Here is a 21,311-nt window from a genome sequence, read left to right as displayed (position 1 = left end):
CAAAAAGTTAATAATTTCAGTGCTCAGTTAAATATGTGCTGCAGCCATGTGAATGATCTGAAAAGACTTCTCACCCGAAAGCGACAGACCTACAGCAATGATACAGCACTTAGGACTCCTGGTAGGTAACAGTTAAAACTATTTTTATGTCCACATTAATGTTTCTTGACTTGTGAATGGCTAGCTCAAGCATATAAATGAAAGGAAAAAAAAAAATTTGATGACTGCTTTATATGTAGAATTCACACAAGCCAAAAAACATAAATGGACATACAGACTGACAGATGTAAGTTTGGAGAAATGTGGTACTGAAAAGTAAAATGTGATTATTTAGTGTGATTGACGTTAAACAAAATATACCTACATTTGCCAAAAAGACTTGCTTATTTTATTTTATTTTTACATTTTTACAGGTAGCTTATCCTGTTGTATTTGCTGCCATTTTTGTGTGTGGTCTCGGTGGGACATTTCATTATGGATACAGCGTGTCTGTGATGACCTCCCCCTCTGCTGTAAGTGAGATACTTTACTAAATTTAAATACAAACAACCTTAAGCTGTATTTTCCGCGTGCATAGACAAATCTATATCTGTTCACCTTGTTGTAGTTTATCAAGGAGCTGGTGAACCAAACATGCATGCACAGATACCGTCTCTCCCTGGAGTCATGGCAGCTCTCGCTCATCTGGTCCTTCACTGTGTCCATTTTCTGTGTTGGGGGTTTACTGGGGTCGCTAGCTGCTGGTTCACTGGCATCAAAATTCGGCAGGTTGGTGAGAAATTCATGAGCATAGAAATTCCATATTCTGTTTAGCTATTAACATGGCACTGTCAAAGACATGCATGAATAGATGTTCTGCGTTGGCCCCAGGCTCTAAGTCTCTGTTTTTCTGTCCCATAGAAAGCGATGCCTTTTGTTAAACACTTTTGTGGCTATACTTGGAGGTGTGTTGATGCTCTTGAGTAAAACAGCCATGTCTTTTGAGATGATCATGGCAGGACGATTTTTCTTTGGCATTAATTCAGGTAACCTTTTGAGCAAACTCATCGGAGCTAGTTTCCCCGCTGTCCAAACTCACCTCATTGAATCTGGTCAGATTGTGTATGTGGGTGTTGTTGATTTTTCCTGTTACTCTAGGAGCCAGTCTTGCAGTTTATCCAATGTACATCATGGAAATCACTCCTCGGACGCTCAAAGGGATGGTTGGCGTGACCATTGGTTCCTTCATGTCTTTGGGGAAGTTCTCTGGTCAACTGCTGGGGATCAGGTGAGGTAACCTACATGTGAAAAAGTCCCGTGAAAAACTAAGTACATCTCATGATTCTAACACCTTCAGCAGAAATAACCTGAAGTAATCGTTTTCTGTATAACTTCATCATTTTCTCATTGTGGAGAAAATTTGTCTCACTCTTCTTCACAGCACGGCTTTGGGCATTCGTTTAGCTTTCTTAAGATCTCACCACAGCATTTCAATCAGGTCTTAATTTGGACTGAGTCACTGCAGCCAATGCAACAGCACTGCAAAGGGTCCTGTTGCAAAGTTTCTTTTGTGTGGAGTAAGCATCAGGTGGTGTGGTAGGCTTAACTGACTACCCACACCTGGATAGACTACAAAGGACCTTCTGTACTCTGTAAGGAATGTCACTGTTCATTTACAGTGTCTCGATTTTCCAGCAATGAAAAAGAAAATTCTGTAATTTTTTACAGTGACCATTAAACTGTAATTTTACAATGTACCTATTTTCATGGACAATACAGATTCTTAACTTAAAAAAGGGCAGCGCTATTATTTATATAATAATCACGTCAGATGACTAAATGACACTACAACTGAAAAGATCAGTGCATATAAGAAAGTGGTAGCACTCAATAAAAAAGAATAACTGTATGGGACATAAATATTTATTGTACTTTGTTTACAAGGATTCTTTCCTTAAAGACATTTTACAAGATTTCATACAAAAAAATGTTTAACAAAAATAAATCTTAATTTTGATTCGTCTGATCAAAGTCCACTTTTATCATTTAAATTGAGCTTTGCCCAGAGAACATGGTGGTGTTTCTGGGTCATGTTCCCATATGGCTTCTTCTTTGGATGATAGAAATTTAACTTGAATTGGCGGATGGCATGGTGAACTGTGTTCTCAGACAGTCATTTCTGGAAGTCCATATAGAGATTTCCATTTCAGAATCCTTCCTATTTTTAATGCAGTGTTGCCCGAGGGCCTGAAGATCAACTACCATCCGTTGCGCACAGAGATTTCTCCAGATTCTCTGAATTTTATGATGATATTGTGTCTTGCAGATCATGTGGTATTACACTGTGGGACATATTCAAAGATTTGTAACATTTTTTTTGTGGATCGGTAAATTTCATCAGCCCATTTCTCTCTAAGATGCTTTTGACCTGTTACCGTTAGCCTAATGTATGCAAAATGTTCCTTCAACTCCGTAGTAAAACTTAATTTCCAACCTTTCGTTACACATTCCCAGCTTTTTTTTAAGCTGTCTTGTTGCCATGAAATATTTTACAAATAGTATAAGTCTAATTTATACAACACATCTTGTCTATTTTGATCAAAATATGAAATTTGAAAATCATTTGCATTTTACACAACATCACAACTTTAAGGTTTTTATAGTATTTAACTGTATTTACAAATAACAGCAGTTTACAGTTTTTTATTTATTGCACTTTGTTACCAATAATCACAAAAATCTGTAATCAAGGATTATTTAATTAAATATTAATGAAACTTTGGCCCTTTCAAACTTTTCATAACTGTGTTTTTGGAAGCATCTTGCTATTTTAGATATTAACCTGTGATAACTTGACTATTGATGTTATACTTGCAGTGAGTCACTTGGTACAGAGAAGCTGTGGCCCTGGCTGCTTGGTTTCATCGGTTTCACAGGGTTGTTTCAACTCCTCACCCTGTTCTTCCTGCCAGAATCTCCCGGCTTCCTGTTGTTGGACAGAGGAGACCAACGGGCCTGTGAAAAAGGTGTGCAAAAACATTTTTTGCCTTAGGGGATTTTTCACTGTTAACTTACCATCTAAATCTCATGTTTTCTCATGCCACCTTAGCTTTAAAGCAGCTTTGGGGCAATAAGGACTACAGCAGAGAGATCGAGGAGATGCTGGAGGAGAAAGCTGCCCTGCAGAGTGTCCGCAGCTACTCAGTGTTGGAGCTGATTCAGAACAAAACGGTCCGCTGGCAGCTGATCACCGTCTCTGTAACTTTCGCCTCAGTGCAGCTCTGTGGCATCAATGCTGTGAGTGTATAAGCTAGAAACAGAGGACTCTTTCTTTCACCAGTCTCTGTCATCTCTTTATTTTAAGATAATGTTCTTTAAAAAAAATCCTGTAATGGCTAAATATAATAAATTGTAATAAATACATAAGTAACAATAACAGTGAAATATTCAGCAGTAAAACTTGCCAGTTTCTGTAAAATGAATAGAAACATTACACAGTTTCTTATCTGTGTATGTTTAACTACAGGTCTACTTTTATTCTTTTGATGTGTTTCGTGCGGCGGGAATCCCAGAACAAAAGTTACGATACGCTGCCTTGGGGACAGGGCTCTGTGAATTTTCCACTGTTGTGTCCTGTGTAAGTACTGTTTCACTGATATCCGGTCATGTTTTATATCCAATAAAAAACGGGCTGTCCAGCAAAATATAGGTGCTCAGCTCAAGGACGACAAACTTTAAAGGACAAAAAGTAGCGCAGCACAATGACTGATTCAAAGGTGTTTACTTGTGCAAACAGACTAGCATTTCAGCAGGTGGAGCCAGAGTGGACAAAAACTAACAAGGGCAACGTGTCCTTCGACTCATCAACCAATATATTTAAACTGCTAATCAACCAATTATACATTGTCTACCTTATTTCTTTGTTCAGGCTTCTGTTGAAATGTTAGTCCCTTAGCACAAGCCAGTTTTAGGGAAAATTTATGTTTAATATCCTGTAAACACTCTATCATTAATATTTGTTTTATTTACTTATTGCTGATTTATCAAATCATTTAAGAAAAAAAATGTCTCCGGGTCTCACCAGTAATGTGAATGACTTGTTGTTTTCATGTGTAATCGTAGCTCCCCCATGTGGCTGTTTAATTCTGTGCCATTACTGCAAAACATTCACGGCAGCAGGCTAAATCTGTTCTCATGTTGCAGTTCATGATTGTTAACAGAACAGGAAAAACGGTCCTGCTCTTCAGAGGCTACGCAGGAATGTCTGTGACACTAGTTTTCCTCACCATCACTTTGTACCTGCAAGTGAGTCACTGCAAAACTGGCCACTTTTAAATACATATTTATATATACGCTACCAGTCAAATGTTTTAGAACACCCCAATTTTTCAATTTTTTTTAATTGAATATTATGCTGTTTAATGTCTCATTGCACTGAAATGAAAGCATGGTACAAATAAGCAACTGGAGTTAAAGGAGGAATCATGGAATCAATTTATAGACCAAAATGTATTCTAAAGTTTTGACTCATCAAAGTAGCCAGCTTTGGCAGATATAACAGCTGAATACACCTGTGGCATTTTTTCTGCAATAGAAATCAAATATTCTTCAGGAAGTTCTTCCCATATCTATTCCCAGAGGGTATTGCATGGAGAACGCTGTGGTAGCCATTTTGCTTCAGGGTGCCTCTCACTCTGTACAAGTCCCCGACTCAGGATTCAGCAAAACAGCCCCAGACTATCACACTTCCTTCCCCACGTTTGACAGTTGAAGCCACACACCGTGAAACCATCCTTTCACCTACTCAAATGTGTTCAAAGATCCTGCGTGATGAACTGAAGATTTCAAATTTTGATTCATCAGTTCATAATACCTTCATCCAGTCTTCAGTAGGTCAATGGTGGTGTTTCATAGCCCAGGCAAGCCTTTTTGTCTTATTCTGAGCATAAGACAACTGCTACTTGTCCTGTTAAACCTGCTGCTCAAAGTCTTCTCTTCACATTTGAAACTGGGACTTGCTTATTACGACCTCTGTTAAGCTGTGCTTGAAACTGTTGTCCTGTGAGCCGCCTATCACGCAAGCTGTTAACTCACAGAAACTTGTGCTCTGATTTAGTTTTGGCTTTGGGTCTGCCAGAGCTCTTCCTGTCAGAGTTTCTGCCTTTTGATGCTAAAGGAAACTGTACTCACTGACACCTTTACTTTCTTTGCAATTTCTCTGTAGGAAAGACCTACATTTTTAGGTGTTATGATGGTCTGTCTCTTTTCCATTTTCTCGCCATTTTTGTAGCAACACACTTTCTGCAGTACAATACTGTTCAACTGATGCTCACGAGGGTATGGTACCACAGTGTGTTCCAGCACTGCTTTTATGCAAACAGAGGGGGCTGTAAGTAATCCAGAAAAGTTAGAACACCTGTAGGAATTAGTAGCATCAGCTTTCAAGGCTTGATCAACCTCCATTGCTGCAGGACAGCTTTGAACTCTTAACCCATTTTGTGTTCCCTGAAAAAGACCTTTTTGAATAATTCTGAAATGTACATTATTTTTCAGTTTTGGGTAACTTTACCTTTTTCTTTAACCTCTGGCAGTTGACCACTTACCTTTGTACCATTTCAAACTATTCACTCGACTTGAGTTGAATTGCAATAAATGACTGGAAAAATTGGGGTGTTCTAAAACTTTTGACAGGTGGTGTATGTATCTGCATATTTGAATAAATAAACAAACATAAACCCTTTCGTTTTCCTCAGAGTCAGGTCTCCTGGATGCCGTACTGCAGCATGGTCCTCATTTTCATTTGTATAGTCTTTTTTGCCATTGGTCCAGGTACGTTTATCTCCTAAGCTAATATTTCTAAAGACTGTAAAATTTGCACCAAGAAGGTTTTCTTTTTGACCAAACAATGAGGACATCTTATTGTAACATGTACTTTTCCCCAAAGTTGGAGTTACACCTACTCTTCCAGGGGAACTCTTTGCTCAGCCTTTCAGATCGGCTGCGTACACAATCTCTTGCACCCTCAACTGGTTAGGCCTGTTTGTGGTTGGGATGGTCTTCCCCATCCTAGTGGTAAGTATGTAAAATGTGGCATATTTTTAAGATCATTTGAAATGCGTCAAGCACAAGGACTGACAAATTGCCTCCAAATGTTTTATTTCCAGGAGAAACTGGATTACTTTTGCTTTCTCATTTTTCTGTTTTCTTGCTTCATCTGTGGGCTTTATCTCAAGTTCAACGTCCCTGAGATAAAAAATAAGACGCCGCTGGAGATCGCAGCAGAATTTGATAAGATGCATTGCAAACCCAAAAGGAAACACGCGACTGAGATGAACGCCAATAGAATCATATCATACGAAACCAAACTGTGATTAGTTTTATTAAAGAAATTAAAATATGCTGTTAAATTTGCAGCTTGAATTAGTCAGTGTATGTCAGATGGACAGGATATGAATGGCGTTAATGAATATTTAGGATTAAACTGGTCATCAGGGACATAGCACAGAGGTGTCAAACATCCGAGCCAGCAAAGACTCAACTGGATGGCTTTAGAAAATGTAAAGGTGGGCATACATTTTGGATTTTTAATTGCATTTTCATAGATTTGACAGCTTTTCCTACTGATGAAGGACATACTGCACCAAAATAATTATGTAATACAAAAAACAAATAAATGACAGAAAAGTCATTTAAAATAAAAAAAAAAGTATTATAATTTTTACAATGGGTACACAGTAACATTTGGGGGGAAAAAAACTAAACAAAATATAAAACAGGACATTTTCTGTCAATGAATAAATTCTTTCTGTTTTCTAATGAACAACTACCAGAACTTGTTCTGTAATTTTGACCATTTTTATCATGCGTTTTCTTACAGTTAAAGCCCAAACAGTACTGGTGAGAAATGTCTTTCATTTACTGCAACAGTGTAGTATATGGAGTCGAAGAACTGAGCTGTGCTGTTGTAACTGCACTTCTTTTTCTTATTTTAAGACCTCTTAAGGATTCAGTGTGTAGTTAAACTTCTTTATACAGACAGAAAGGAGAGTTTCACCAGTCCAGCCCACTTCAGATCAAACTGGGCTGTATATGGCTCATGACCTAATGTAAGATCTTTCACTCTTGTTTGACATTAAAAAAAACTGATTTTAAAGTGATATGTAGCTGTATTTTTTCTGTTCATGTTTTCTTACTTTACTCTTAAACTTTAATATCAGACCTTAAAATATTGTTGTGTTTGCTATTGTGCTTTTTGCTTCAAGCGATTAAATTTAATTTCTCCTCAAATGTGGTAAATTAATCATAAATTACATAATAATATTTAACTCTTCTGAAACTTGATGCATTTCTATAGTTGAAAATGCTCCACAGTGTTTTTCAGCCCTGAGCAGTTGTAAACCTCAAGTGCTGTTTACATACTGATGACGTTTTTCCACCTGTGTGACTCTATATATAGAAAAAGAGGGTTGGTTATGTCATGGTGGTGTGTCATGCAGATAAGTCCCAGCCCAAAGGGACTTACAGTGCAGCACATAGTGAAACAACCACAGTACACAAACCACAAATGTACAAAACACGAGTTTTACAATAATATTTGCTACAAAACAAATAAACAAACAAACAAAAACTGCAAAGCTCAAATTATTTTAAGTTGCTGAAAGGAGAAATTTTTAAATTAACATATAATAAGAGATTTAAAAACTTATTTGAAAACGTATTTTCTTATTTCTTTATTAAAAAGGGACAATGCAGTTTAACATATATGTTAAACATATATAATATGGAGCATTAGATTAATATGCTCCACATAGTTTATAGCTGTTGCTATTTCCAACGTCTGGATCCGTGCATAAAGTTTTTTTTTCTTCCTGGTGACCCTTAAGGCTGCTTTGTGTGTAAATGTGAGGATGAGGATGCGTTTCTGCGTGAAATTGGAGAGTGTGTCTCCAAATTTCTTGCAGTTACTTTGAGCGCGTGCTGCTGATAACGCTTCTTCACATGAAACTCAAACCAAATGATTCATAAATCAAATATCAGAAATGTTTTGCTTTGATACATGCAGCGTGCACTTGAGCTGCTCGAGTCACAGCGGGACTGACAGCCATCAGGAAACTCCCATTAATTACGCACACATGCAGCCCGTGCACATGTGTGCGCCTCTGATAACACAATCTACTCTCTCCAAGCTGAAAGCTCCGCAGCAACAAAGAGTGCTGATGCGGGGGCCGGCAGGCTGCATGCGCGTGTCCCACGGCCGTTTACGTCACTAATGAGCACTTAGTCAAAAGGAGGGGTTTCAACATGTGCACAAAAACAGAGAAGACGCTCAGCGGCACGCCTACAAAGTTTTGGGTAAATTTGAGAATTTAAATACCTCTTTGAAAAGAGGAGCTGCACATCAGCAGGAGTGGACCATGGAGGCAATGGACACAAGCATCTCCATCGAAGAGAAGAAGAGACGCCTTGAACAAAAGTAAGTTCAACTGGGGTAATATTGCACACTAATGTGTAAACTGCTGCTAACTGAAACAGTTTTTAACCAAAAGATGAATTTACACGATCAGAATTTCTGAGGTTTTACAATATATTTAAAAAAAGAACAAAAAAAGAAAAGTCGTCTTTCAGTTGTGCTCTTTCTGTGCGTTATTACAGATCACAAATTAATTACTTATTTACACATCATAAAAATATTGTTGCTCATATAATAAGTTAGACAATGAATTGCAAAAAATAAATTAAAAAATCCACTGGTATATTTCCACAACTTCCGGTGCTTTTTGACATTCTGACCTATTTCTGTATTCTGAAAGTTTGCACCCTAACCCTGTATGACTATTTGAATCATCAGCTTATTCAGCTGCTTCCTGTCAGTAAGAAACACTCCCTCGCTGACAGCTTTTATTTTCTGGATGGAACTCGGGAGAAACACATTCACAGAACAAGAGCTTGCAGATTAATTATTTACAGCAACTCTATATGTATGAACTGTCAGGAAAGGTTGAGACTGGGCCATCCTGGCCGGAGGTGCTGGACAGGCCTGGTTAAAAAGCAGCATCTGGGGGCAAGTGATGCAGAAAATACATCATGATTATTTTTAATATATGGTCAAAATACACCATGTTAAGCATTTGGCAGTCATTTCAAACATCTGGGATGGCATTGGTAATGATAACATCTTTAGCCTCCACCCAGCACCACCCCCACTCGAGGGACTTCAAGGGCAGGATAGGTTCAAACTAAGTATGCAAAGTCTCTGAATTTTTGTGGTGGAAAAGACAAATTAAATCATAGTCAACACTATGTCATACACAGGGCAGAAGTCATACACTAAATGACTTCTGCCCATTGAAAATTCATTTAAACCACATCTCAGGGCAGACCTAATGTCAAAAAGCCGAAAAGCAAACTGAACCTTAAGAAACCCTATTCTGATAAATGAAAGCATTAAATTGACCCTAGTGCATAAAAATGAATCTCTATGACTGTCTGCCTTCAGCTGTGTTTCTGTTTGATCACAGGGTGTTTGTCAACAGAAGCCTGACGCTGGAAAATATTAAATGCTATGGCTTCGACATGGACTACACGCTCGCAAGTAAGTAAAAGCAAAAAACAGGTTTGATCGTCTTTATTTATTCTATTTGATATTGAGTCTGTACTTCTGTACTTCTCCCTGCTTACTGACGAATACGACTGTGTCTAGCACAGAGAGTCATGGGATTATTATTTACCTACAAATCCTTCATTTAGCAGTGTTGTGATTATGTCAGCTATACAGTGTTTACATTTGATACACTTTTGCTCTGTTTTTGTGGCCAGGAACAGTACCGTTCATGTATAACTGTATAATAACATCATTTTTACTTTAACTTTAACTTGGTTGTTTAATTTTTTTAAATAATGCACACTTTTTTAAATTTTTGCCATCTATTTATCTATCTATAGTATAATATATACAGTGTATAATGGTTTAGATACCAACAGGATACCATGACTGAACTTCCAGTATTGATTATTCCTGCTCATTGTTCATGTTCAAATGCTGAAAATGTAAAACTAACATTTCTATGAGGTGTTTGGGGCACAAGAATAAAAACAACAGCAAGTGAGGAATATATCTAAGAAATACTTACAAGTACTCTAAACTCTCTAGAACAAAATCAGTCTTGCAAAACCTCCAGCAGCCCACTGCTTGGAAAATATTGAAGGTGGTCATAAATGTTGGGTCCACTGTAATTAAAACATTTTCTTTTTCTCTGAGTTAAGAAAAATGTTCTGTTTTATAATAACAGGACAGTCTGGGCACTGAGCTACAGGAACACTTTTTGTAATTTTACACATTTATTTCTTAGAATTCATGATGTGGTGACAGATTTCTTCCTTTTCCTGGAGCAGCATTTCTCTGTTATGTAGAAAAACTGAAATGTCCTCATATCTCAGAGATTAATTGTGTCTTTAAATTTCTTCACGCTGATAGAAAAAGATTTCACTGTTCCAGCACGCTCAAGATCTAAGTGAGCGACTACATAAAACCATTTTGACACAGCTGCCCTAGAAAAACATTTAGGTAATAGTGACATTTTTTTAGTTTATTTATTAGAAAATTAGTCACCGCTAAAGTTTATGAAGTGTTTTTTTTAATCTGAAAATTAGGTGGTATTTCTTGCTACGTTAAACATCTGAGACCTGAGCTCTTGTTTGGGATGCATTTTAAATTTCTCCAAATTTTTGGGAATACTTTTACCTGATAGCAATAAAAAATGTCAGGAAAAAATACTTACATAGTTGTTACCAACAGTACCATACTTTTTAAAAGTATGTCTGTTTTACAGCATAAAACAACTATACAGCAAACAACAAACTATATTTAGCTTATCCTTTTTTTACAGCGTGTGTATAAAATATTTAATCACTCTGAAAATGCTACGTGTTGTCTTCATTCATAATTTTGAACTCTCTGTGTTGAATTCTTCATTACAGTTTCTGACTTTCCTTTCAAACAAGCTGCACAAAAGTGGATGATTTTGTATTCATGCTTTCACTGTGTGCATTTCTGCTTGCAGCGTATAAGTCTCCCGACTACGAGAGCATGAGCTTTGAGCTGATAAGAGACAGGATGGTGTCCATTGGATACCCTCATGAGATTCTGCGCTACAAGTACGACCCCAGCTTCCCCACTCGGTTAGTTTCAAGTCTCTCTGATGATTTACGCCACAATGAAGAAGCCAATCAATTCTTCTTATCTTGTCAAGTATTAATAAACTTTCTCCCCTTTCTCCCCGTCAGTGGTTTAGTGGTTGACACTACGTATGGGAACCTCCTGAAAGTGGATTCAAATGGGAATATTTTGGTCTGCAGTCATGGCTTTCAGTTCCTCAAAGGGTAAGGTCAGAAACAAGTGAATACAGTAAAAAAAAAATGTTTGCATAACCTATTTTGTACTTTTTGGTATGAAAGAGATCAAGCAAGGTGAGGACAAGAAGGGAGAAAGAGACGGAAACATGAAGACTAAAACCCAAGCAAGGCTGGGCCAGTTGGATTCAATACAGCATATATATTATATATATATTATGAAGTAATAATATACACATCTATATATACCACTAGAATTAAATTTCAATGAAACAATCAAGATGTGATTAACTTATAAACTTTCAGCTTTAATTCAAAAATTACACTACAGTAATTTTTATACACAGTCCCCTATTTTCTGTGACAGTGGGCTCACTGACAGTTTCATAGCCGGGTGGGGTCCTGGTCCAAGTGCATAACTATATTTGAAACTCTCAGTAGGAGGTACAAAGACCTGTCAGTGCAACTGAAGAAGGCCATCATCAGACTGAAAACCAAAATTAAACTTAAGGGAGGAAACGTAGCACTTGGTGAAATCCATCGCTTCTGGACTTCAGACAGTTACTGACCGAAAAGGATTTTTATTGAAGTATTATAAACAATTCTTACATATAAAATAATTTTAGCCTCTGAAAATGTGGGAATGTGTATGAACATGGCTGTAATTCCTTAAAAAAAGTAAAACTTTTAAAAATATGAAGTCAGTATAAAATTATTAGAGACAGACAAAATCTCAACAGTTATCAACATTAAAACCTATTTAAGTCCCACCTTTTTATTGTTGTTGCAAAAAAAGCATCATCATGTTTCATTTTAAATATGAACAGGAGATATTACCTCAGTAAACAAACACCCGTTTGTATTGATATCCAACAGACAAGGAAGAAAAACATACCTCAAAATCCTTTTATTGTCTCACTGAAATGGCTGTCAACTTCTCTTTCTTTGCTTGTAAATCGCAGCAGTCAGTACAAGCAAGTGAGTTGAAACTAAGAATTTACACAAACTAGATGTAAATTCATGCACGTTTGCAAAAATGTTTTGTTTCTCTGCAGCCAGTCAGTCTGGGTTGTTAACACTGATTCGTGTTATCATTTTGTGCCACAGTGAAGACATTCGCAAATACTACCCGAACATGTTCATCCAGAGAGACGACACCGACCGCTTCTACATCCTGAACACTCTCTTCAATCTTTCAGGTATAAAATCCTGCACTCTTCTTTACTTTCTGTAAATTTTGTTTACCGTCTTTGCCGTCTTTTCTACAATTTATTCAAAATTTTCATTGCATTATAAACAATTTACAAGTTATATGCACCCTGCAGAGACTTATCTCTATGCCTGCCTGGTTGACTTCTTTACTGGATGTACCAGATACACAAAGTAAGTCACATATTTTGGCCATATTATATTATCCTATCACCCCACCAAGACCTGGAGAAATACTCACTGTTAAATAAACTCTTCGTCTCTTCCATATCTGCTGTTAAACTCTTCCAGCCTCCTGAAAGGTTTCCAGCATGGTGACTTGCTAATGTCGTACAGAAGCATGTTCCAGGATGTTCGAGATGCTGTGGACTACACTCATGATACGGTGAGTTCACAAAACACACCAAGTGCACCATCAAAGACAAAAATAATGTGTCCACTTGTCAAAATTACAAAATGTTCAAAATGTTTTTTAGGGAACCTTGAAAGAATTAACTACCAAGAATTTGGAGAAATACATTGTCAGAGATGTGAGTAAACTGAAAAGATTATCAGTCTGAGTTTATGTTAGCGACTGAAACACTGAACGTATAAATGTTTACAGCCAAACCTCCCTGTGCTCCTCACCCGGATCAAAGAGGTGGCCAAGGTTTTCCTCGCCACTAACAGTGACTACAACTACACCGAGGTGAGTGCAAAGGCTTTTTAACCCTTCCACGCGTAGTGGTCACTACAGTGGACAGCTATTCAATTTTTTCTGTTTCTTGTATTTGTGTCAGTGTTGATGTTATACTTGCACATAAACCACTACATTTGACACTGATGTGTCACTCAATACACATCAGTTGTCCGCTTAAGTGGACATTTAATTAACTCTTTGAAAAGTACATGTTTAAAAAAATTTACTTCAAAAATCTTCTTTTCATTAAAGGTGAAAAAAAATCCTGATTGAGGTTGTCATAATTCATGCATGAAAGGGTTAAAAAAATTCAATGTCCCATGACTAAAACCTTCTAACTACAAAAGAAAACCGCTAGACACTTCATTAGGTACACCTTGCTAGTACTAGGTTGGACTCAGTTCTTTGTGACAAAGCCCTGCAAACATTCCTCAGAGATTTTGGTCCATATGAACATGTTAGCATCACACAGTTAATGCAGATGTGTTGAAATCTCCCATTCTACCACATCCCAAAGGTGCTCTTTTGGATTGAGATATTGTTACTGTGGAGGACATTTGAGTACACTGAGCTCATTGTCATGACACCAGTTTGAGATGATTTGAGCTTTGTGTCATAGTGTGCTCTCTTGCTGGAAGCAGCCAACAGAAGATAGGCACACTGTGGTCATAAAGGAATGAACATGATCAGCAAATCATGTTTTCTTGGCAGCATAATTGTCCCAAGAAAACATCCACCACACAATTACACCCCACCAGCAGCCTGAACAGTTGATATAACATACCCAAGCTTGTTTATGCCAGATTCTGAGTCTGAATGTTGAAGCCAAAATCAGGAAATCTCAGAACAGGAAATGTTCAATGATCTTTTGTCCAGTTTTGGTGGAAAATGTGTCAATAATAGGCTCCGTTTCCTGACAGGAGAGCCACCCAGTGTGGTCTTCTGCTGCTGCAACCTATCTGCTTTAAGACTGCATTCATTCAGATGGTCTTCTACATAGCTTTTCTGTAATGAGTGGTTGTTCGAGATACTGTTTCCTTTATGGCTCAAAGTAGTCTGACTTCTCTGGGCTCTGGTACAGCTAAATGCACTGAGTTGCTGCCATGTAATTGGTTGATTAGATATTTGCATTAACAAGGAGTTGAATAGGTAGACCTAATCAAGCGGTCTTTTAATGTTTATGAGATCATTGTAAATTATTATTTTTCCATTATGAATATAAATCATTCTAACTGTATTTTTTACACTTCACCTTCTTCATCAAGGTCATCATGACATACCTGCTGGAAAGTAATGTGAAGGTAAGGCATCTTCAACTGTGGTTTGACTTTTTATCCACTAAAGAGAATCATGAAAATAAATTTTTTAAAATGTTTTCCTTCCAGCCTGGAAGCCCCAAAAAGAGCTGGCGCTCGTATTTCGACCTTGTCGTTGTGGACACCAAAAAGCCGCTGTTCTTTGCAGAGGGGACTGTGCTGAGACAAGTGGACACGGTGTGAAAGAGTGCTTGGAGAGCTGATTCACAGTGTTGAGCATCGACACTTTCCAGTAACGTGTTTCATTTTTATACACAGAACACAGGAAAGCTTCGGATCGGGACATACACCGGTGACCTCCAGCATGGAACAGTCTACTCAGGAGGTGAGTCAGCACTGAGTTTTCCTTCAAGTTGGGCAAGAATGTTTTGTTCTAATTAGTAACGTTCAGTTCTGTTCGGTTCAGCTGCTTAACTTGTGTTTTCTGGTTGCAGGATCCTCAGACATTGTTTGTGATCTGCTGGGCGTCATAGGCAAGGACATCCTCTATGTCGGAGATCACATCTTTGGCGACATCCTGAAGTCTAAGAAGCGACAGGGCTGGAAGACTTTCCTGGTCGTCCCTGAGCTCACCAAAGAGCTGCAAGTGTGGGAGGAAAGGAAAAGTATTTTTGAGGAGCTCAAGCGTCTTGATCTCTACTTAGCTGAACTGAACAAGTGAGTCGATTTTTTGTTCCGGTATATTTCCTGTAGATACGTTTAGATTTGAAAGCACTCAGACCTGCAGTTTTTAGATCGGTGTGCTTTACTATTACTAAAATGTAAAATAGTTAAACCCAATGAAATAATGAACATTGTCTCATGAGGTACAGGGTTCTATATGTGGCCAGCAGGGGGAGCACAAGCACCCACAGGCCCGCAGTTTTGGGAAAAAATCCCATCTTGTTTCATGAGTAGATGTAATAGACTAGCATTTTATTCAGTAACCATTTATAACATTGTAAAAAATCAACGGTCTCATATAATTTTTTATTAATTCGTGCATTTTTATTGAAAATTAAATAAGTTTGTTGATGTTTTGGAGCTCTTGAGAATCCAAACAAGAGAAATCTTCGCTACATATTTACTCATTAACACTTGCTGCTAATAGATTATCATTATAAAAAGATTTTTCATTTCCTACATGTGACACAGTTAGATAAAGTGACATACATGTTCATTGTTCTATATGTGTCTTTTGAAGGCACCCAGACACCACCAGTCAAGAGTATCGTGACATCGGTTCCATTCATATGAGAATGAAGGTGAGCTGCACATCACAACACAGCTTTTTAAAGATTTCCACACTTTAGTTGTGGATGCGCGTAAAGTTCAGTGCATTCGTACAACCTACACTGTGCCTTCTGCTGGTATTAGAAATGTTTTTGGGATTCAAATTCTGCCTCTTTCTCTGAATGTTGAAATCTCAAAGTCTTGCATGGGAACAAATTTATCACCACCATGAAATAAATATGTCTCATACATCCTGGGATATACTGGAATATTTTTTTTGTCATTTTAAATGCATAAATGCACTTCTAAAATCTACCACTACAATAGCAATGCTTCATTATTGTAGCAAAAGAAAACACAAATGTGTCTGTGCAGCATAACTACTGTTCAGCACCATTACAGTTCACTTCACCACTTTCTGTTCCTTCAGTTGGCACAGGTAGTGTTAAGCTTCACAGAGTAAGTGTATTTTTAATAGTAAATGCAGGTGTTGGCATGTTAACAGTGCGGAGGACATAAAATTCCCTTCGATGTTGAAATCATGTGCTGATTTGTATTTTATGGAAACTGTTTGGAGTAAGTTTACGATCCCCGATTACACTGACACACCCAGTACCATAGACTGTATAAAAAAGATGGAACAGAGGCTACCAAATGCTGTTCAAAAATGCTAGTGAGGAGCAAAAGGTGAGTTTGGCTACAAAAAAAAACTGAGGATATAACTCATTCATGTGTCACCCTAAAGGATACCCAATCTTTCCATAAACCAGACCATAATTTACAAAAATCAACTATTCAGTAAGACTTAACACTAATAACCAAGAGTGTGAACAATTAAAGTGTTTGCTGTGATCATAAATCAAGTGAACAGGGGAGTCATTTTATAATAGACTTGTATACAATCTGACTTGTAGCCAGCTGGTGGTGATGCCCCCTGCTGGCCTTTAGAAAAAATACAGGTTTAAGACTGGCTTTAGTTTTCAGACCCTGAGGTTGTGTCTGTCTGTCTGTCATATACAGTCTACCGCTAAAAGGACAGAATAAAAGACAGCAATACAAAAAAGTTTATGGTTAAAATTAAGCTGTTTTTAAACAAGAAATTATCCCTGAATGAGCAAGAATGAGCATGCTCCTGGAATGCGTCTCCCATGCCAGAGGCTTGAACTGTACACTGACACATTTCCTCTTTCGAAATTTACCATCCATGGACACTCATGGTGCAACATGCCTTCCAACACAACAGCAACTGCACTCTGCTATGAAAACTGTAGAAGAACAGTAACACTAATGACCAAGTAACAGATAATATCTATTCAATTCAATTCAATTCAATTTTATTTATATAGCGCCAAATCACAACAAAAGTCGCCTCAAGGCGCTTTATATTGTACAATAGATCGCACAATAATAAATACAGAGAAACCCCAACAATCATATCATATGACCCCTATGAGCAAGCACTTTGGCGACAGTGGGAAGGAAAAACTCCCTTTAACAGGAAGAAACCTCTGGCAGAACCAGGCTCAGGGAGGCGGCCATCTGCTGCGACCGGTTGGGGTGAAGAAGGAAAACAGGATGAAAGACATGCTGTGGAAGAGACAGAAATTAATAACAGATATGATTCGATGCAGAGAGGTCTATTAACACATAGTGAGTGGCTGGAAAGGAAAAACTCAATGCATCATGGGAATCCCCGGCAGCCTACGTCTATTGCAGCATAACTAAGGGAGGATTCAGGGTCACCTGGTCCAGCCCTAACTATATGCTTTAGCAAAAAGGAAAGTTTTAAGCCTAATCTTGAAAGACAATATCTGTGGTCTCCAAGACTGCAGGGAAACCTCTGCACACTCCTGAGCGTAACACGTATCTCCTTAAATCAACACGTCAGAGGTAGATTATGACATTTGACTTCCTCTGTCTATAAGAAGTCCATTCCCAAAAAAGTAAACCTTCTTATAATTAAATTGGACTAAGCAGGAAGTCAGATTGGTGTAGGATGTTTGATGTGATGTGTACCTTTAAGCCATTGCATTGTTTTATACTTGCAGTTGCTGACCTACAGGATGGACATGTCATACGGCCAGATGGGCAGTCTCCTGCGCAGCGGCTCCAGGCAGACGCTGTTCGCCAGCCAGCTCATGCGCTATGCAGATCTGTACTCCTCCTCCTGCCTGAATCTGATGCATTACCCAGTCAATTACCTCTTCATGGCTCCTCCAGTCCTGGTCAGCCCTCTTCTTTGGTCAAACATCACAGAAAGGAGATGTTTGTCTCGTTCATCATTTATCCTGACAGTCTTTTTTTCTCTCTCAGATGCCCCACGAGGTTGTTTCTGAGGCATCTCCAGACTTTGAGTCATCACCACTTACTCTCAGCAGCTATCCTCTCACAAACAAAAACTAAGGTAACAGATCTTTATGATAAACTATATTTCTGCTCTACATTTATTGATGTTAAAATGTTCATGAGTAGTTCATTTGTTTCTTCCATTGCAGTGACAGCAGACTCAGACTCAGGGATGAAGAGGCTACACAGTAATGTGCATCTTCTTGTCATTAACACATCACACACTGAGGACGGCTGCTTGTACCCGTGCACACATGAAGGGTTTATTGTAAGCCTGAGGTGCACACATTAGCACGAAATTACCTACTGCTCCACATGCAGAGTGTGACTTTCAGTAAAAGTCAAACACACTGACAGTGTAGGATTTCAAACAGAAACAGACTCAATGTTTTTATTTCTAGTTTTAAAGGTTATGTAATGGTTTATCTTTTAAAAATGTTTTTAAAAAAAGGAGCTTTACTCCATAATCCGTTGAATTGGTTCATTAAAACATTCATAAAATCAGTTTTTACTGTTTTCAATGAAGTAAAGCTCCTAAATAAGCATATAAATCAGTTTCGTCTAAGACAGAGAAATAATATTCAGAATGGCTTTTTGTAGTTGTTGCAATGACAGTTTTTAAATGTGATTTCACACAAAAATGTAAGTATTATTATTTTAAAGCTCAGCAACAGATCGTTTAAACTAGAAGGCAAAATCCTAAAATATAGGAATATAGCATACTGGAAGAAAAATAACTTGTTGTTAAAGATTTTACTTTCTGCATTACATCTTTTGTCCACTGGGTGGCGCCTGATCACCTCTGCAGCCCACCTGAGGATTGATTCTTGTGTGGTTGAATGAGTTTATTTTTATACCCACAACAAACATATTGAATAGTTTTATCTGCCTAAACAAACATTTAATCTTCCAAAAAACTCTCATCACTTTTATACCAGAAACATTTATCTCACAGGTATTGCAGAAGCTCGTCTTGATCGTTAAACTTAAATAAGTTACATTTATTTTGAATACATCAAAGCAGAAGTAGATGTTAATATCAGGAGCCTCCATCTGGGTATGCATTCATCATGGAGAGCACTAACATAAACAGATGTGATGCAATCCATGAGCAAACACTTAAACACGCTCACTAATATGTGTGGCTCTGCAGGACACAGGGCACCTGAACATTTAGCATTTGTTCTCCTTCTGTATCTCAGGAACACACACACACGTTCTCTCCGTTGTTACTGTAGGATTTCAGCGCTCATGTGTGGTTGTGGATGAATTTTCTATCAGAGTGTCACGATGGTGAAAATGGTGAAATCCTGTACCATCAGTGACATTTCACTCTGGAGCCAAACTTCAGCTTCACAGTGATGTGCTGATCACGTTATTTAATTTATTTATTTAATTAATTTCTTAGCTACTTAGAGCATTAGTAAAGATGATTTAATCTCCTGTGTGAGGAGATTAAACGTGAATCTAACTTAATCTAAAGTCATCAGTGTTTTAAAAATATTTGAAATTTCAAACTTTCAGCTGCTTTAAGATTAACACAGTTGAACTTTTTTGCGTTTTTTTTGCTGCTTGCTTCAGATTGTTTTCAGATAAGCCACGACAGGTAAATCCAGTGCTTAGTTTTCAGTCCTTCCTCCTCCTCCTTGTCAAAACACGCACATAAACATTTCCTCGATGATTTCACTTCTTGTATCGGGGCTATTTTGGTTTATTTGGATTTCCGCCTGCCCATTGTCTGTTGGTCACCCGTGTTTATTGTTGCTGTTTCTTGAGTCATTGTGTTCGCTTTGTCCTGTTGTATTTTCTCACCTGCACAAATCGGCTCATTGCTTCTGTTTAATCTGCTTTTGAATGAATGCATTTTGTGAGAATAAAACACACTCGGCATCCGCTGCTATTTGATGTTCAGTGAAACTAAAGCAGGCTCTGATGATCAGTTTGTCGCTGTGGTAAATTTTCATTTCATCATTAATTATTTATCGCATCAGCACATGACAAGCATTTTGTGACTGTGTCAGATTCACTAGTTGCCTCTGCACTACAGCGCCTGTCCTTTGGATGGCATTAAACTGCCTCTCTGCAGCACGGCTGAATCTTTGAAGAGGGTTAAATGATGGGCACTGTCAGCACATCAGCAGAGAGGCTGTGCATCTTCATTTATCTCTCGGCAAAGAAAAGAGCCGAGAGAAACGACAAGTTTGCTTTGCTTTGCAAATGTACCAGCTTCCATTTTTAATTTGAAAATAAAGCATTGCTTCCTGTTTCAAATATTTTGAAAGCTGCTGAAATACAAAAGAGAATATATAAAATAGGAAACTCGTTCCCTGCCTAAAATACAATAATTTCCTTTTTAGACTTGTCCAAAAATCAGACTAACGTACAAATCTACCCTACGCATCACACAATAGCCACCATACCACTCTCTGATGGAAGAACTGTGAATCATAACTGTTTGCCTTTAAAATAATGTAGCGTCTGATCAGTCCTTTAATAGCCTAACTGCTTAAATATAGGAGGAAGAGGAGTGCCATCAGGATCCAAAATAGGGCTGTGACATTAATAGAGTTTCACACCAGCATTATAGATTGGCAAACAAAATTCACAGCAATGATTTTTAACATGATATTAAAGGAGAATTTGAAACACAAGTAGCCATAATACTGTTGGTGAAATCTATTTAAATGCTTATGTGTTCTCTGTTTCGGGGGGAAATTAATGTGACTCAAAATCCAAATGCACAAACGTAGTGAAAGAGTGTGTGGTTATGAATTTCTAAAAGCATACAATGGGAACAATTATGCAAATATTTTACAATATATACAACATGTGTATTACTGCCACAGTTTAGATGTATTTTATCATCAGTGCAGGGTTAACATGGCACCCCGGCTGAACGATGACAGCATGTCTGCTCTCCAGAGAGCTCATCACACTGTCGAAGCATCCAGAACCCGCTGTTTGATTTAAACACAGTGGCTAATGTGCTTTTAGTTGGAGGCCTTCTGAACTGTTTGTTGCATTTATTAGAATGTGAAAAATGTCACCACACTGAATGGCTTTGCAAAGTTTGAAAATGCCAAAGAAATCGTTAATAATTCCAGTTATTTGCTGTGTTATGCAGCGAAAGCAGCGTCACTGCTGAAAATGTATGGAATGCCAAAGTGGTTTTAGATCTGAGCCTAGAAATAAGATACTATTGTTCACAACAAACTAAAAAA

The 21,311-nt window shown here is 37.9% G+C and overlaps 2 protein-coding genes across 2 annotated transcripts; both read left to right on the top strand.

Moving 5' to 3' along the window:
* On the top strand, positions 1-6,724 carry slc2a11l (solute carrier family 2 member 11, like). The gene is made up of 12 exons (XM_031742607.2): positions 1-121; positions 414-512; positions 608-768; positions 901-1,025; positions 1,138-1,267; positions 2,857-3,005; positions 3,089-3,276; positions 3,506-3,616; positions 4,183-4,284; positions 5,733-5,808; positions 5,924-6,051; positions 6,144-6,724. The coding sequence occupies exons 1-12, from the start codon at positions 98-100 to the stop codon at positions 6,348-6,350; spliced, it is 1,500 nt and encodes a 499-aa protein (XP_031598467.2). The 5' UTR covers positions 1-97; the 3' UTR covers positions 6,351-6,724.
* A 1,568-nt stretch (positions 6,725-8,292) lies between these two features.
* On the top strand, positions 8,293-20,361 carry nt5c2l1 (5'-nucleotidase, cytosolic II, like 1). Its single transcript, XM_031742433.2, has 17 exons — positions 8,293-8,452; positions 9,498-9,571; positions 11,040-11,157; positions 11,263-11,358; positions 12,436-12,527; positions 12,654-12,711; positions 12,829-12,922; positions 13,014-13,067; positions 13,142-13,225; positions 14,482-14,517; positions 14,602-14,709; positions 14,791-14,857; positions 14,967-15,189; positions 15,716-15,776; positions 17,793-17,969; positions 18,058-18,148; positions 18,240-20,361. Exons 1-16 carry the CDS (start codon positions 8,394-8,396, stop codon positions 18,145-18,147), a joined length of 1,491 nt encoding a protein of 496 aa, XP_031598293.1. The 5' UTR covers positions 8,293-8,393; the 3' UTR covers position 18,148; positions 18,240-20,361.
* Positions 20,362-21,311: the final 950 nt, after the last annotated feature.

The sequence above is a fragment of the Oreochromis aureus genome, linkage group 7 (assembly GCF_013358895.1).
Source record: "Oreochromis aureus strain Israel breed Guangdong linkage group 7, ZZ_aureus, whole genome shotgun sequence".
NCBI lineage: Eukaryota > Metazoa > Chordata > Actinopteri > Cichliformes > Cichlidae > Oreochromis > Oreochromis aureus.
Note: the sequence above shows the minus strand (reverse complement) of the source record. Positions and strands in the feature narration are given on the sequence as shown.

What these genes read in the sequence shown, in the direction of transcription:
- slc2a11l (XM_031742607.2), top strand. Translation starts at nt 98, where the DNA reads ATGATACAGCACTTAGGACTCCTG. An exon ending in TACAGCACTTAGGACTCCTG is followed by an intron (nt 122 to 413) that starts GTAGGTAACAGT and finishes ACATTTTTACAG; the next exon opens with GTAGCTTATCCTGTTGTATT. An exon ending in TTTCTTTGGCATTAATTCAG is followed by an intron (nt 1,026 to 1,137) that starts GTAACCTTTTGA and finishes CTGTTACTCTAG; the next exon opens with GAGCCAGTCTTGCAGTTTAT.
- nt5c2l1 (XM_031742433.2), top strand. Translation starts at nt 8,394, where the DNA reads ATGGAGGCAATGGACACAAGCATCTCCATCGAAGAGAAGAAGAGACGC. An exon ending in TGGAACAGTCTACTCAGGAG is followed by an intron (nt 14,858 to 14,966) that starts GTGAGTCAGCAC and finishes TTCTGGTTGCAG; the next exon opens with GATCCTCAGACATTGTTTGT. An exon ending in CCATTCATATGAGAATGAAG is followed by an intron (nt 15,777 to 17,792) that starts GTGAGCTGCACA and finishes TTATACTTGCAG; the next exon opens with TTGCTGACCTACAGGATGGA.